Source organism: Canis lupus, chromosome 20 (genome assembly GCF_011100685.1).
Source record: "Canis lupus familiaris isolate Mischka breed German Shepherd chromosome 20, alternate assembly UU_Cfam_GSD_1.0, whole genome shotgun sequence".
In the NCBI taxonomy this organism is placed as follows: Eukaryota; Metazoa; Chordata; class Mammalia; order Carnivora; family Canidae; genus Canis; species Canis lupus.
In genome coordinates this window covers 392417-410333 of record NC_049241.1, presented here as the reverse complement: position 1 = coordinate 410333, position 17917 = coordinate 392417, and the positions used below count along the sequence as shown (strand labels likewise).

Below are 17917 nucleotides of genomic sequence, written 5' to 3'. Positions count from 1 at the left end.
TCCCGGGTCTCCAGGATCGCGCCCTGGGCCAAAGGCAGGCGCCAAACCGCTGCACCACCCAGGGATCCCTCATTTTATGTTTTTGATATCACATTTTACATTGTTTTTTAGAGAGAGAGAGATTGAGAAAGAGAGAAAGAATGAGCACAAGACAGGGAGGAGTAGAGGGAGAGGGATAGAGAGATCCTAAGCCGACTCCATGCAGAACATGGAGCCTGACACCAAGCTCTATCTTATAACCCTGAGATCATGGCCTGAGCTGAAATCAAGATTCAGATGCTCAACCAACTGAGCCATCAAGGCAGTCTTCACATTTTCCATTTTTTTGTCATGTATCCTTTAACTAACTATGTAGTTATAGTTATTTTTACTGATTTTGTCTTTTAACCTTTATGCTGTCTTTAGAAGTGATTAATCCACTACCTTTACTGTATATTCACCTGTACAAGATTTATACTTTTATATATTTGTTCTTACTTTAGTTTTAGGTTGATGGGATTTTTCTTTTAATAAATATTTCATTTCACTCATTTTGCTTGCATGGTTTCTAAGCAGAAGTTTGTTGTAATTCTTATCCTTGTCTTTCTATAGGTAAGGTTTCTATTCCCTCTGACTTCTTTCAAGATTTTTCTCTTTTATTTTCTGCAGCTTGAAATTGATATGCTAAGTGTAGACTTTTTGCAGGGTTATTATTTATCCTGCTTGGTTTTCTCTTTGTTTCCCAGATGTGTGTTTTGATATTTGTCTTTAATTTTAAGGAATTTTCAGTTATCATTACTTAATATATTTGTTCTATTCATTTCTCTCTTTCTTCTCCTTCTAGTATTTCCAATACAAGTTTGTTAAGTTGTTGTAATAGTCCTACAGTTCTTTCATATTCTGTTCTTTTTCATTTTTTTTTCTCTTTGGATTTTTGTTTGGAAAATTTCTGTTGACCTATCTTCCAGCTCATTGATTGATCAGCCATGTCTAGTCTATTGAACCTATTGAAGGTATTGTTCATATTTGTTACAGAGTTTTTTGTTTCTAGAATTTCCTTTTGATTTTTTTCTTAGCGTTTCCATCTCTCCGTTTACATAATCCATTTGTTTTTGTATGTTGTCCACTGTTTCCATTAGCCCTTAGCAATTTGATCACAACTGTTTTAAATTCCTTGTCTGATATTTCCAATGTTTTTGCCATATCTGGGTTTGGTTGGGATACTTAATTTGTCTCTTCAAACTGTGTTTTTTGCCTTTGAGTATGGCTTGTATTATTTTTGTTGAAAGTTAGACATGATGTGCTAGGTAAAAGAAACTGAGGTAGGTATGTTTTTAGTGTGTAGTTTTATATTCATATGACGAGGGGTTAGGATAAAGGAGTCAGAGTTCACTTGGATTCCCAGTTTTCATTCTTCTGTTGTCTTAGGGTTTTCCCAGAGACCACATAAATAGTCATAAATAGTTTACATAATAGACTACATAAATAATCTAACTCCTTGTAGTTCTTTTATGTAATCCTCTATTGTTATAAAGGAGTCCCATTGATGTGGTGCTAAGGTATATGGGGAAAGAAAGTCTACTAAAGTACTATGGTTAGGTCTCAGTCTTTTAATAATCTTATATCCCCCAGACTGTGAGCTTTGCATGTGCTCCTCAATTCCTCACTCTCCGCTAGGCATAACAAACATTGACCATTCTATCAAACGATAGCAGAATATACCTTCTCAAGTGCTCATGGGACATTCTCCAGGACAGACCAATGGTAAGTAGGCTTCAGGACCTAGTTTTAATAGATCTTTAAAAACTGAAATCATACCGCATAATTTTTCTGACCACAGTGGAATCTAACTAGAAATCAATAATAGAGGAAAACTGGAAAATTCACAAATATGTGGAAATTAAACAACACATCTTAAACAATGACTCAAAGATGGAATTACGAGGGAAATTGGCAACTTAGAGATGAATGAAAATGAAAAGACAACATACCAAAATTCATGGGATGCAGCAAAGGTAGTGCTTAGAGGGAAATTTATAGCCATAACTACCTACATTAAAAATAGAATTTCCACAAATCAATAAACTAAATTTGCACCCTGAGGAACTAGACAAAAAAGAGCAAACTGAGCTAAAAACTATCAAAAGTAAGAAAATAATAAATATTGGAGTGGGTGTACATAAAATAAAGAATAGAAAAGCAGTAGAGAAAATGAAACAACATATTGGTTCTCTGAAAACATCAACGATATTGACAAACCTTTAGCTAGACTGGCAAAGAAAAATAGAAGATGCAAATCACTAAAATGAGAAATTAAAATGGGGATATTAGTACCAGTCTTCTAGAAATAAGGATTATAAGAGTATACTATAAAAAATTGTATCCTAGATTAAATGAACAGATTCCTACGAGCATATAAATTACATAAACTGACTCAAGATGTAGAAAATCCAAACATAACTATAACAAGTAAAGAGATTGAATCAGTAATCAAAAATCTCCCAAGAGAGGTTCTGGACCAGATGGCTTCACTGTTGAATTCTACCAAATATTTTAAAAATTAACAATTATCTTCAAACTTCAAAAAAATAGAAATGGAGGGAAGTCATTCTATGATTCTGTCATTTATCTGATACCAAAGACAGATAAAGACATCATGAGAAAAAAGTTATAGACAAAAATATCCCCTATGAGTATAGTTGTAAAAGTTCTCAACAAACTGCTAGCATACTGAATCTAATAACATAACATAACACTATAACTGAGTGAGATTTTTCTCAGAAATTCAAGAGTGGTTCAACATAAAAAAAAATCAATCAGTGTAACATATTGCATTAATAGAATAAAGGAAAAAACCCACATGAATAACTCAATTGATGCAGAAAAGCATGTGACAAAATCCAGTACCCATCCTTGATTTTTAAAAAATGTGAAAACTCTAAGAAAAAAAACTAAGAAAAATGTAAGAACTTTTTCAATACAATAAAGAAAATTTATGAAATTTTATGAAAATTTATGAAGAACATAGCTAACCCCATACTCAATGTTGAGAGGCTGAACGTTCCTTCTAAGATCAGGAATAAGACAATGATGTCCACTTTTATTAATGCTATTCAACATTGTACTGGAAGTCCTAGCCAGACCCAGGAAAAGAAATAAATGGCATCTAAATTGGAAAGGCCATGTAAAACTATTTCTATTCATAGATGACATGACCCTATATATAGATAAACCCAAATAATCCACTAAAAATTTTACTGGAGCTAATAAGTGAATCATCAAAGTTCCTGGGTATGAGATCAACATGAAAAAAAATCAGTTGTATTTCTATATATCAGCAATGAACACTCCAAAGGGGAAATTTAGAAAGCAGTTCTTTTTCCAGTAGTATCTAAAAGTAGAAATATCAATCTACTGAAAATGGCAGGGGAGTAGAAGGACCCTAGGCTTGTTTCATTCCACTAACACAACTAGGTAACTATCAAATCATCCTAAATGCCCCAGAAATTGATCTGAGAACAGATTTGGGGAAGTCAGTGACTCCATGAAATGTAATAACATTTGTACTATAGGAGCTCCAGAAGAAGATAGAGAAAAGGGAACAAATTTACTTGAGAAAATTATAGCTGAAAACTTACCTAATCTGGGGAAGGAAACAGACATCCAGATCCAGAAGGCACAGAGAACCCCCATCAAAATTAACAAAAGCAGGCCAACACCAAAACATATTGTAATTAAATTTGCAAAGTACAGTGATACCGAAAAAAATAACAGCAGTAAGACAAAAAGAAGTAGTCAATGTGCTGATTGGGAAAAATCTGCAGCCAAGGATAGTCTAACCAGCAAGGCTATCATTCAGAAAGAAGGACAAAGAGTTTCCTAGACAAATAAAAACTAAAGGAGTTCATGACCACTAAACCAGCCCTACAAAAAATAACAAAGAGGACTTTTTGAGTGTTGAAGAGGCATTCTTTTCCCATTGGATATTCTCTCCTCCTTTGTTGAAGACTAATTGATCATATAGTTATGGGATCATTTCTGCGTTTCCTAATCTGTTCCATGGATTTAGGTGTCTAGTTTTGTGTCTCTACCATACTGTTTTGATCACTACAGCTTTGTAATATAAGTCAAAGCTCAGAAGTGTGATGCCTCCAGGTTTCCTCTCTTCTTCAAGGCTGCTTTGGCTATTCAGGGTCTTTTGTGGTCCATACAAATTTTAAGATTGTTTGTTCCAGCTCTGTGAAAAATGGTGATATTTTGATAGGATAGATTGCTTCGGGTAGCATGGATATTTTAATAATACTTTTTCTTCCAATCCATGAGCATGGACTATTTTTCCATTTCTTTGTGTCATCTTCAAATTCTTTCATAAGTATTCTGTAGTTTTTGGAGTACAAATATTTTACTCATTTGGTTAGAGTTATTCCTAAGTATCTTGTTATTTTTGGTGCAGTTGTCAATGGGATTCCTGAATTTCTCTTTTTGCTGCTTCATTATTGGTGTAAGAAATGCAACAGATTCCTGTACATTGATTTTACATCCTGCGACTTTATTGAATTAGTGTATTAGTTCTAGCAATTTTTTGGTGGAGTCTTTTGGGTTTTCTACATAGAATATCATGTTGTCTGTAAGTAGTGAAAGTTTGACTTCTTCCTTGCCAATTTGGAGCCTTTTGTCTCTTTTTATTGTTTGATTCCTGAGGCTAGAACTTCCAGTACAATGTTAAATGCCCACCCATGGGCATTAGTGATTAGAGTGGGTATCCTTGTCTTGTTCCTGACTATAGAGGAAAAGCTCTCAGTTATTCCCTGTTGGGGATGATACTAGCTATGGGCCTTTCCTATGTGGCCTTGATGATGTTGAGGTATATTCCCTCTATTCCTGATTGTTCAGAGTTTTTATCAAGAATGGATGTTGAACTTTGTCACATGCTTTTTCTGCCTTTATTGAAATGATTATATGGTTCTTTTTCTTTCTTTCATTAATTTAAAGGGATACATACATCCTGGTGTTTATAGTAGCATTTATCTACAGTAGCCAAAATTATGGAAGCAGCCCAAGTATCCATTGATTGATGAATGGATAAAGAAGATGTGGCATGTATATACAATGGAATATTATTCAGCCATAAAAGAGAATGAAATCTTGCCATTTGCAATGGTGTGGATGGAGCTAGAGAGTGTTATCCTAAGCAAAATAAGTCATTCAGAGAAAGACAAATACCATATAATTTCACTCATATGTGGAATTTAAGAAATAAAACAAATGACCGTGGCAGAGGGAAGGAGAGGAAAACCATGAAACAGAGTCTTAACTATAGACAACATAGTGAGGATTGCTGGAGAGGAGGTTGGTGGAGGGGATGGGTTAAAAAGGTGATGGGGATTAAGGAAAGCATTTGTTGTAATGAGTACTGGGTGTAGTATATATATAAGCAATGAATCACTAAATTCTACACCTGAAAGTAATATTACACTGTATGCTAACTAACTAGGATTTAAATAAAAACTTATAAAATTGTAGGAAATATCTAGGAATTAGAGAGACAAGACTTAAATGAATAAAGACATGCTCTGTTCATGGGTAGGAAGCTTTGATACATTGACAATACTACTCAAAGTGATCTACTGATACAACACAATCCTTATCAAAATTTCAAGAGCCTTTTATGCAGAAATAGGAAAGCCAATCCTAAAACTCCTATGTAATTGCAAGAGGCCCTAACTAGTCAAAACAATCTTGAAAAAGAATACATTTGGAGAACTCACTTTCTAATTTCAAAACTTATTACGAAGCTATGGTAATCAAAAGGACATGATCCTGATCAATGGGTAGAATTGGGAGTCCAGAAATAAATCCATACTTATCTGGCCAATTGATTCTTAACAAAGTCACTAAATGGGGAAAGATTAGTGTCTTCAATAAATGTTGCTAAGGTAATTGTATTTCCACATGTAAAAGAACGAAGTGGGACCCCTAGAACACAGCATGTAGAAAAAGTAACTTTAAAGTTGGTCAGTCACTTAAATATAAGAGCTAAAATCACAAAACCCCTAGAAGAAAGGATAGGGGTAAATTTTCATGATGTTGTATTTGACATTGGAATTCTAGATATATACCAAAAGTGACAAAAGAGAAATAGGTAAATTTGACTTCACCAAAATTAAAAACTTTTGTGCAGCAAAGGACATTATCCAGAAAATGAAAAGACCACTTTCAGAATGGGAGAAAATATTTGCAAATTATGTATGTGATAAGGTATTAATATTCAAAATTTATAAAGGGATATAATTCCTACAACTCAATGACAAAAAGACAACCCAATTATATAATGTACCTAGGAGTGGAATTGCTGAGGAATATGGTAATTTTATGTTTAGATTTTTGAAGACCTCCAAACTGTTTTCCACAAAGACTGCACCATTTTACATTCTTACCAGTAATATAATAGTTCTATATTCCATATCTTTGCTATCAGTTGTTTTCCTTTATTAAAACATTGTAGATGATATTATTCACACCAATAGTAGGTGTGAAGTGTTATTTTTTTCTTTTTTAAAGATTTTTAATTTATTCATTCATGAGAGACACAGAGAGAGAGGCAGAGACACAGGCAGAGGGAGAAGCAGGCTCCCTGTGGGAGCCTGATGTGGGACTCAATCTCAGGACCCCAAGATCATGGCCTGACGCTCAAGATCAAAGGCAGACGCTCAACCACTGAGCCAGGCGTCCCTGAAGGGATATTTCATTATAGTTTTGTTTTTTGTTTTTTGTAAGGATTTTATTTATCTATTCATGAGAGTCACAGAGAGAGAGGCAGAGACACAGGCAGAGGGAGAAGCAGGCTCCATGCAGGGAGCCCGATGTGGGACTCCAGGATCACACCCTGGGCTGAAGGCAGGTGCTAAACTGCTGAGCCACCCAGGGATCCCCTTTTAAAAATTTTTTTATTATTATTAAATTTTTATTTAAATTCAATTTAAGTAATATATACTGTAGTATTAGATTCAGAGGTCGAATTCATTGTTTCATCAGTTGCTCACAACACCCAGTGCTCATTACTTCAAGTGCCCTCCTTAATGCCCATCACCCATTTACCCTATCCCTTCACCCACCTCCCCTTCAGCAACCCTCAGTTTGTTCCCTATAGTTAAGAGTCTTATGGTTTGCCTCCTTCTATCTTATTTTTCCTTCATTTTCCCTATGTTCATCTGTTTTGTTTCTTAAATTCCACATATGAGTGAAATCAATGGTATTTGTCTTTCTTTGACTAACCTATTTCACTTAGCACAATACCCTCTAGTTCTGTCCACATCCTTGCAGATGGCAAGATTTCATTGTTTTTGATGGCTGAGTAATATTCCACTATATATATATAGATCCCATGTCTTCTTTATCCATTCATCTGTTGATGGACATCCAGACTCTCCATATTTTGGCAATTGTGGACATTGCTGCTATAAACACTGGAGTGCATGTACCGTTTTGGATCACTATGTTTGCATCTTTCAGATAAATACCCAGAAGTGCAATTGCTGGGCTGTAGAGTAGTTCTATTTTTTTGAGGAACTTTTTGAGGAACGTCTGTACTGTTTTCCAGAGAGGCTGCCCCAGTTTGCATTCCTACCAACAGTGTAAGAGGGTTCCCCTTTCTCTACATCCTTGCCAACACCTGTTGTTCCTGAGTTCAAACAGGGATTTGTATACCAGTGTTGATTCCAGCATTATTCACAATAGCCAAAAGGTAGAAACAGCCCAGTGTGCATCAACAGATGAATGGATATATACAGACACACACACACAGATAAAATTCCTTCATAAAAAAGAGTAAAGTTTGGATACATGCTACAACATGTATCCAACATGCAACCTTGAGGACATTGCACTGAGTGGAATAAGCCAGATACAAAAGGACAAATATTTTTTATTTTTTATTGGTGTTCAATTTGCCAACATATAGAATAACACCCAGTGCTTATCCCATCAAGTGCCCCCCTCAGTGCCCATCACCCAGTCACCCCCACCCCCCGCCCACCTCCCTTTCCACCACCCTTTCCACCACCCCTTGTTCGTTTCCCGGAGTTAGGAGTCTCTCATGTTCTGTCTCCCTTTCTGATATTTCCCACTCATTTTTTCTCTTTTCCCCTTTATTTCCTTTCACTATTTTTTACATTCCCTGAATGAATGAGACCATATAATGTTTGTCCTTCTCCGATTGACTTATTTCACTCAGCATAATACCCTCCAGTTCCACAAAAGGACAAATATTGTATGATTCCACTTATATGTGATACCAAGAATAGGCAAATTTATAGAGACAGAAAATAGATTAGAAGTTAACAGGGGCTACTTGGCTACTTGTAGTGGTTGGGAATGGGAAGTTATTGCTTAATGAACATAGAGTTTGGGGTGATGAAATAGTTGAGATGCTTACACAATACTGTGAATGTAAAAAAATGTTTTTGAACTGCACACTTAGAAATGATTAAAATGGCAAGTTCTATATTACATATCTTTTACCATTATAACAATTTTTTAAAACTATAATAAACACAAAGACAAACTAACAGTGAAACAGAACACAGGTCCAGAGACAGATTTACCCATATATGGTACTGGAAAAAATATTTCTGGACTTCTATGTCATAGACAAGTGTCGATTCCAGAAAGATGCAATGAAATATAAAAAGCAAAACAATAAAGTTTTTTCTAATATCTCTCTTTTTAAAATTAAGACTTTATTTTTTAGAGCAGTTTTAAGTGCATAGTAAAATTAAGGGGCAGGTACAGAGATTTCTTACATACCCAGTGCCTCCTGCCACACACAACATCCCTTGTTACCAACTACCCCCACCACAGTGATATATTTGTTACGACTGATGAATGTGCGCCAATACTTTGGTGAATGTATCACTCAGAGTCTATAGTTTACATTAGGGTTTACTCTTGGTGTTGTACCTTATATGGGTTTGGACAAAGCATAATATGTATCCATCATTCTGGTATCACAGAGTGTTGTCATTGCCTAAAAATCCTGTGTTCCATCTATCCGTCTATTTCTCTTCTCCAACACTTGTGGCCACTGATCTTTTTACTGTCTCCATAGTTTTGCCTTTTCCAGAACATCATATAGTTAGAATTATACTCATATAGCCTTTCAAGATTGGCTTCTTTCACTTAATATGCATTTAAGCATAAGCCATTTTAATGGCTTGATAGCTCATTTCTTTTTAGGGCTAGTCTCTGAATGTACCACAGTTTAACAATCCATTCACCTACTGGAAGATGCCTTAGTTGCTTCCAAGTTTTGGTAATTATGAATAAAGGTGCTATAAACAGCCATGTGCAAATTTTTGTGTGCATGTAAGTTTTCAACCCCTTTGAGCAAATACCAAGGAGTATGATTGTTAGATCATATGGTAACAATATGTTTAGTTTTGTAAGAAGCTGCCAAAATGTCTTCCAAAGTGACTGTCATTTTGCATTCCTATCAGCAATGTTTGAGAGTTCGCATTGCTCCACATTCTTAACAGCACTTGACATTGTCAGTGCTCTGGACTTTAGTCATTCTAATAGGTGTGTAGTAGTGATATTCCCCTGTTGTTTTAAGTTGAATTACTTAGTTACCATGATGTGGAGCATCTTTTCATATGCTTATTTATCATCTGCATATCTTATTTGCTGAGTTGTCCATTCAGAAATTCAGCCTCCTTTTTATTCAGGTTCTTTGTTTTCTAATTGTTGAGTCTGCAGACTTCTTTGCATGTTTTGGATAATAGTCCTTTATCAGATGCAAATGTTTTCTCCCAATCTGCAGTTTGTCTCCTCATTCTCTTGACAATGTCTTTTGCTGAATGGAAGTTTTAAATCTTAATGAAGTCCAGATTATCAATTTTTTTCTTTCATGAATTGTACTTTGATGTTGTATCAAAAGGTCACTGCATACCCACAGTCATTAAATTTTCTCCTGTGTTATCTTCTAGGAGTTATAATTTTGCATTTTACATTTAAATCTGTAAAGTATTCTGAGTAAACTTTTGTAACGGGTATAAAGTCTGTGACTAGATTCACATTTTTGCATGTGGATGTTTAGTTGTCTCAGGACCATTTGTTAAAAACCTGTCTTTGCTCCATTGTCTTTGTTCCTCTGTCAAACAATAAAGATTTTAGAAGACAAGGGCATCTTCATGAATTGGCATAGTTAGCAATTTCTTAAATAGTTTATGAAAACCACTAACCATAAAGGCAAATTTTGATAAGTATACTATGTTAAGTTTAAGAACTTGCGTTTATTAAAAAAAACACCATAAGATAGTGAAAAAGTCAAGCCATGGAGTTTCATAAGCATGTGTGACAAATGATTCATAGTCTAGATCGTTAAAAAACAAAACAAAATAAACCAAAACAAACGAACTCCTGCAAATCAGTAAGGAAAAGACCGCCCAATGAAAAAAATAGACAAAAGGCTTAAAGAGGCAGTTCCCACAAACAGATGGTCAAGTGGCCAAGAAACATAGGAAAAGTTTCTCAATTTCAATAGTCATCAAGGAATTGCAAGTTAAACCCCAGTGACATGGCTAACATTTCATGTTAGCAAAATAGCTGAAAGGAAAAAGTCACAAGGCCTCGTGCTGAGTTCATGGGAGTGGAAATTGGTACACCCACGTTGGAAAACTGACAATCTGGTAAAGCCGAATGTTTTCATGCCTCTGACCCTAAAATTCCACTCCTAGATACATGCCCAACAAAAATGTGTACCTATATGCAGTAAGAACCGTGTGCTCAAATCTTGATAGCATCCCTATCACAAAACTGGAAACTACCCAAATGCCCATCGACAGTAGAATGGATGAATAAATGTATTTATTTATATTCATGAAGTGAAATACCATGCAGCAATGAGAATGAGCATAGTACAACTACACGCGACAACGTGGATAATGTTGGTAGAAAAAGTCCACAGAACCTTATGCCATATGATTCTATTTGTATGAATACGAACATACATATACGGGGGCTGCTGGAATATTTCTTTCTCTGAGTCCTGTTTACAGGGATGTGCTCAGTTTGTGGAATTCACAGAACTACATACCTATAATTTTGCACTTATCCATAGGTATGAAGCATGTTAATACTTCAATAAAGTTTTCCAAAAGACATATATATTTTTATAAATCGATAATTTAAAGAAATAAATCAAGTGAACAATATATGTTAGAGATGTGAGCATGGTGAATCAATAACCAAACTTTGTAGACATTTGCATGGTGTAACTACTCATTATTTCACATATCTTCCCTCTACTAGGCCAGCCCAGTGGCACCATTTCATTCCGCCTGGGTCCCGCCTTCAGTCCTCAGGGCCTGTATACCCAGGCATTTTTTTCTGTGGGGCTGAGATAAGCAGGCCCTCAGGTCCAGACACCCTTGCTGCTTCCTGGCTCAGGGAAATAAGCCTGACGCGCAGGCTGAAAGCTGTTTGAGGAACATAGCATCTGAGGAAACTGAGGCTTGATGTGGGTTGACTGAGGTAACAGAACTGGTTAGTTACAGAAATATGCTCAGATATATCTCAGAGGACTTGGCTCTCATTGTTCTGTGCCAATCTGGAGGGTTTCAAGGAGGAATCCCTAATTCCATAATCTCCATATGAATCACCCACTGTGTCATCTAAAATCCTCTCTTGCAGAACCTTCTCTAGCCCGTTCATGTTAGTGGCTCTGGGCAGAGGTGTGATGCTCAGGGAACCCCAGGGGTGAACGCAAGTGGTTGAGGGGGCAGGATAGGCAAGGTGCTATGCAGCTGGGGGCCGGTGAGCCCTGCCTAACGCTATGGTCTTATTCCATCCCCAGATCCTTCTGACCCATCCCTTCTGCCATGAAGATTGCAGTGATTGGGCAGAGCCTGTTCGGCCAGGAAGTTTACTGCCACCTGAGGAAAGAGGGCCATGAGGTCGTGGGTGTGTTCACTGTTCCAGACAAGGATGGAAAGGCAGATCCCCTGGGTGAGTGGGTGCCCCGGAACAGGAAAGGGGCCCAGGCAGGCAGGTAGCAGCGGGCAGGGGCTGGTCACGGGCATCCCTGGCACCTTGAATCCTCAGGTGCCAACCAGATGCCAGGAGCAAAATAGAGACCCCTTGCCCACGTGATCATGAGGTGGGGTTGTGTCCTGGAGAAATGCAGCCTGCCCCCAGGGCCCTGCTATGTGACCACTTCAGGCTTCACTGACCCCAGCATCAGGCTCTGAAAGGGCTGCCAGGTGGGGGACACCACAGGTCAGTGTTCTCAGATGTGGAACATGCAAGCTATCCCCATCAGTGGGAGTGCCTGTAGCACTAGGTGTTGAGCCCTGCCTTGGGAGTTTGTGTTAAAAGCGATGGGGTGCTTGACCTATGTCACTTAGCATAATACCCTCCAGGTCCATTCATATGTGGAATTTAAGAAACAAAACAGAGTTCCATAGAGGAAGGGAGGGAAAAATAAAATCAGATGGAATCAGAGAGGGAGACAAACTATAAGAGACTCTTAGCTCTGGGAAACCAGCTGAGTGTTGCTGGAGGGGAGGTGGGGGGGAGATGGGGTAAAGGGGTGATGGGCATTAAGGAGGGCATGTGACGTGATGAGTGCTTGATGTTATAAGCAACTATGGATAACTGAACTCTACACTAATGATATATGTTAATTGAATTTAAATAAGATGAAAAAAGAATGAAGAGATGGGGTGGAGTCTGAGAGTTTGCATTTCTGATGAGCTCCCAGGTGATGCTGATACCTCTGGCTCTAGGAGGAGCACTAGCTCCTCTAGGCTCTAGGAGTTTAAGAATCACTAGCCCCTGGGCAGGGACCCTCTGCTCAAGTGAACAGACCCTCCAGGGACATGCAGGTCCTCCTCAGGCCAGATGGAGGCAGAAAATAGAGCAGGGCTTAGAAATGGAAGGCCAGAGTGAGAAAGGAGCCTTGTGGGGCTAGCCAGGTGCCGGGCATAGGTCACAGGAGTAACGATCTCTCTAGACTGGGAAGTACAGCTGACCCCTGGATCCAGTTTCAGCACTGCTGAGATGCTAACCAGGCCTCAGTCTAGACTTGGTCCAGGTGTGACCCATGACACAGCCTGACCTTTCCACAGCCTGAGCCCTGCCCTCAGCCACTGAGTGACCACTGATGCTAATCTCTGGGACTAGACCCCAGATGGAGCTGCTGGGCCTTGACCCTGACCTTGGATGTGTTGCAAAGACATAATCCTTTGATCACAGTGTGGACAGCATTTGCAGGCACAGTGCAATCTGCTCAGTTTGATCCCATCTCCCTCAACACCCCCAAACTCAGGGCAGAGGCAGAGGGGGTGAGAGAGAGCGGGTCGGGGCCACTCAGGGGCCAGCCATCATGCTGGCTGTGCTACCAGAATCCCATACAGGCATGTACTTGTTAGGTGCTGAAGATGGCAGGCAGAAGGAACTCCCAACCACGGGGTAGTGGCTGCGGGTGGTGGCTGGGGAAACAGAAGCAGCTGTGACTCCCAACATGTGGAAGCTTGGGGCTGTGATCCAGACCTGTGGGGACTGAGCATGCTGCTCATCGGGGCTGGAACTGGGCGGAGTAGGGGTGCCTGCAAGCCAGGGCCCCAATCCTGGAGGGCAGACCTGGCAGGGGGAAGGTGAACCCTGGGTCTCCTTCTGCAGATACTGGGAAAACGCTACTCTGGGAAGAGGGAAGACTCTGCTGCCACTAGGGGGAGGAAACTGGGGGTGGGAGGGGTGAGGGGGTGGTTTCAGTGGCTCAGGCCAGGAACCCTACAGAAAGGAGCGCATCTCCGCTTTCCCCTTACACTCAGTCTGTCGGTCTCCTCAGGCAGCCCTTACCAGCAGCCCTTGACAGTAACCTGGGGACAGCACCACGAGGCTGCGGAAGGGGGTGGGTGAGGAGCAAAGTCTGGGTGAGGGGTGAGCTCGGACGTCTTGGTGGTCAGCTGTAGCCAGTGCACACAGAGTGGTCCCCTGGGTGTTGTCCCTGGGTGCCGTCCCCTGCCTGCCATCCCCTGGGTGCTCTCCCCTGGGTCCTCTCCCCAGTGTACCGTCCCCTGGGTGCTGTCCCCTGCGTGCCGTCTGCTCTGTGCCACCTGGGAGAGTCCCGCTGTGCTTGGGGCGGGCCGGGAGGGACAGGCTGTGGGGATGATGCTGGAGCCACTTTCCTGGGAAGGCCGCGGTGGCTGTGGGTGAGTGCCTGCAGGGAAGGCCCGTTTCTCACCTGCTGTCCCACAGGCCTGGAAGCCGAGAAGGATGGAGTGCCGGTGTTCAAGTTCCCCCGCTGGCGGGTGAAAGGACAGGCTCTGCCTGAGGTGGTGGCGAAATACCAGGCTTTGGGTGCAGAGCTCAACGTCCTGCCCTTCTGCAGCCAGTTCATCCCCATGGAGGTCATCAGAGCCCCCAGCCACGGCTCCATCATCTACCACCCAAGTCTGCTCCCCCGGCACCGAGGGGCCTCGGCCATCAACTGGTGAGACAGGGAGAGACACCCCGTCTACCAGGAAGTCATCTTGCCCTAGCCCAGAGCTTGCCCCTGGGGCGCAGAGTAGGCGTCAGGCAAGGGTCTGTCCGGGGCTACCAGCTGGCATCCACACAGCAGACTGGTGAAGCGTGATCGTAGTCAAGTGTGCCAGAGAGGACTGGGGACAGGCCTTGGCAAGCACTCTGCCTTCCCACCGTAAACTGTGAAGTGGGCAGCAGTCTCACTGGGACACAGAGGGCTAAGATGCTCACCCCAGGGTACGAAGCCAAGCAGGATGGCCAGAGGCCACACCCACTGCCAGGACACAGTGGCATCCCACTCAGAAAGGAGAGAGATGAAGTAAAGGGTTACCTGAATGAGATGGTTTGACATGATAAGTGCTCAGACGAAAAGGAAGCTATGACGGATGCGTGGTGCAGTTTGGTTGGGTGGTAGCAAGGAGAAACATCTGAGCTGGGCAGAGTGGGGTTCAGGCTCTGACTTCTGGGTACACCTCATCCCTTCTCTGGGTCTCCATTTCCTCATCTGTAAAGGGACACCTATTGGGTGTCACATCACATCACATCTACCATGACATCTAGCACGTGGTTGGTGTCAGTAAATACCTTCCCCTTCCAGGTCTCCCCAGAGCAGGGTGGGGCATGAAGGGGGTTGTCAGAGGCTGACTGGGGGCACAGGAGCTGCCCTCAGTTTGCCCTTGTCCCTGGTCCTTCCTCCTGGACTCAGGCTTTCCCACATGTGCTTCCCAGGACCCTCATTCACGGAGACAAGAAAGGGGGCTTTACCATCTTCTGGGCAGATGATGGTCTGGACACGGGAGACCTCCTGCTCCAGAAGGAGTGTGAGATCCTCCCGGACGACACTGTGAGCACCCTGTACAACCGCTTCCTCTTCCCTGAAGGCATCAAAGGGATGGTAAGGGCTGGGAGCCGGCCATGCCCATGTGGGCCTCCTCGTCCTGGTACCCTCTCTAGGCCTAACTGTTTCCCCCAGGTCCTGGGTTCTGCAGGGAGAGAGAGCTCTAATTTCAGAGTTCCAGAGAGGGAGGACTAGGACATGCAAGGTATTGTGTTAGGCAAGACTCATGTTTACAACGGACAGAACCCCAATTCAAAAAGCTTAATTCCAAAAGGGGACATTTTTGGCTCAGAGGAGATAAAAGGCCAGGGTGGTAGCAAGCATGGCTGCATCTAGAGGCATAAGCTCTATTATAGGACTCTGTCCCCCTGTTGTCCTACTGGTTCTACTCATCTGTTTGATTAGCTTTATCTTCAGGTGGGCTGCCCTTAAATGGGAGGAAAGGCAGTCCCTGGTGGCTCGAGACTTGTAGCTCTGGATTATAAGGGAAGAAAAACTCTTCTCACAGAATTCATGAACGAGAAATTAGAGAAGCCCACCTGTGGTCTCATGCACACTAAGTTGTCTGCAGGAGAGTGTTCTGTTATCTGAACAGGCCCGACAGGAGGGAGTGAGGTCAGACACCACTGTGCTTGGCACAGCAGGCGGGCTCTGAGGGCATGACCCCCCGAGGAGGAGGCCAGCCAGCGTTGGCCAGAAGCAGACACATGTTCCAGACATGTGGACTTCCGTTCCATCCGTGCAGACATGGATTCCAGCAGCAGCAGTCAGACAGAAGGAAGAGGAGAGTGTTCCCTGTTTGGATGAAGCAACGAGCACAGCAGTGACAGGAGTGTTCACTGCTGCCGTGACGTCAGCCATCCCCTTCCCTCCTCTCCTGCTTCTTGCCAGCCACCTTTTATCCTTCACATTGTGTCAAACAAGACGCCTCTTATATGCTCTCCTATGGAGTCCCCCTTATCATAAGAGCCCCGAACAGAGTAGGCTTGTTGGAGATGTGATATGAGACAGAGAAAGGGATTATCTGGCACATTCCACTAAAAACATCCTTTTAGGGCTGGCTGTCCAGTATGGCAGCCGTTAGTCACATGCAGCTATTACATTAATTACATTGAATTTTAATTAAAAATGGAGTTCTTCAGTCCCATTAGCTACCTTTCAAGTCCCTTGGACTGGAACTACACATGGCCGATGACCATCGTATTGGACTTTCTGATGATAGAACATGGCCATCACCACAGAACATTCTGCTGGCCAATTCTGTTTTAGATTTTCTGACACTCATCACTTCTTGGTTTAGGAGGCTTGGGGCTCTCCTGCAGGACCCCTTCAGGATGGGCCCAGGCTCCTGGGCTCTCCTCCCCACGTTCTTGATTCCTTCTACCACAACCTTCCCCTTTTCCTTAACAGAAACTGCTTCCTGCTTAATCTCAGACCTCCAAAGACATCATGGGGCTCAGGAGGCATTGTCCTCAAGAGAAGGAAGGTTTAGATGAAACCATGGGAATCTGTGTTTGTTACATCTATACAGGGCTTTGTAGTTTATATAATCTTCTAAGATCTCAGAAGGTACAAGTTTTTTTTTTCTCATGTGTTTTTATTGAGGTTCAATATGCCAACATGTAATATAACCCCCCAGTGTTCATCCCATAAAGTGCCCCCCTCAGGGCCCGACACCCAGTCACCCATCCCCCCTGGCCACCTCCCCTTCTGTACCCTTTGTTCATTTCCCAGAGTTAAGAGGCTCTCATGGTTTGTCACCCTTTCTAATTTTTCCCACTCATTCCCCTCCTTTCCCTTAAAATCCCTTTCACTATTGCTTATATTCCCTGTATGAGTGAAACCATATGATGATTGTCCTTCTCGAATTGACTTACTTCACTCAGCATAATACCCTCCAGTTCCATCCATGTTGAAGCAAATGGTGAGTATTTGTCATTTCTAATGGCTGATTAATATTCCATTGTATACATAAACCACATCTTCTTTATCCATTCATCTTTCGATGGACACTGAGGTTCCTTCCAGTTTGGCTATTGTGGACATTGCTGCTAGAAACATCGGGGTGCAGGTGTCCCGGCGTTTCACTGCATCTGAATCTTTGGGGTAAATCCCCAACAGTGCAATTGCTGGGTCATAGGGCAGGTCTATTTTTAACTCTTTGAGGAACCTCCACACAGTTTCCAGAGTGGCTGCACCAGTTCACATTCCCACCAACAGTGTAAGAGGTTCCCTTTTCTCCGCATCCTCTCCAACATTTGTGGTTCCTGCCTTGTTAATGTTCCCCATTCTCACTGGTGTGAGGTGGGATCTCATTGTGGTTTTGATTTGTATTTCCCTGATGGCCAGTGATGCAGAGCATTTTCTCATATGCATGTTGGCCATGTCTATGTCTTCCTCTGTGAGATTTCTGTTCATGTCTTTTGCCCATTTCATGATTGGATTGTTTGTTTCTTTGCTGTTGAGTTTAAGAAGTTCTTTATAGATCTTGGAAACTAGCCCTTTATCTGATACGTCATTTGCAAATATCTTCTCCCATTCTGTAGGTTGTCTTTGAGTTTTGTTGACTGTATCCTT

General features: G+C 41.7%; 1 protein-coding gene across 6 annotated transcripts in view; it reads left to right on the top strand.

Annotated features, from left to right (window-relative positions):
- The window catches only part of ALDH1L1 (aldehyde dehydrogenase 1 family member L1), a 109175-nt gene that overhangs the window by 12191 nt on the left and 79067 nt on the right, over nucleotides 1-17917 (top strand). For 5 of the 6 annotated variants that reach the window (XM_038565432.1, XM_038565431.1, XM_038565428.1 and 2 more), the window contains exons 2-4: nucleotides 11831-11982; nucleotides 14236-14470; nucleotides 15232-15397. In XM_038565432.1, the coding sequence (XP_038421360.1) occupies nucleotides 11856-11982; nucleotides 14236-14470; nucleotides 15232-15397 (528 nt within the window). In that variant the 5' untranslated portion in view covers nucleotides 11831-11855. Of the gene's footprint in view, nucleotides 1-11830; nucleotides 11983-14235; nucleotides 14471-15231; nucleotides 15398-17917 lie in introns of those variants that run through there. The other variant, XM_038565433.1, reaches the window with a different exon arrangement.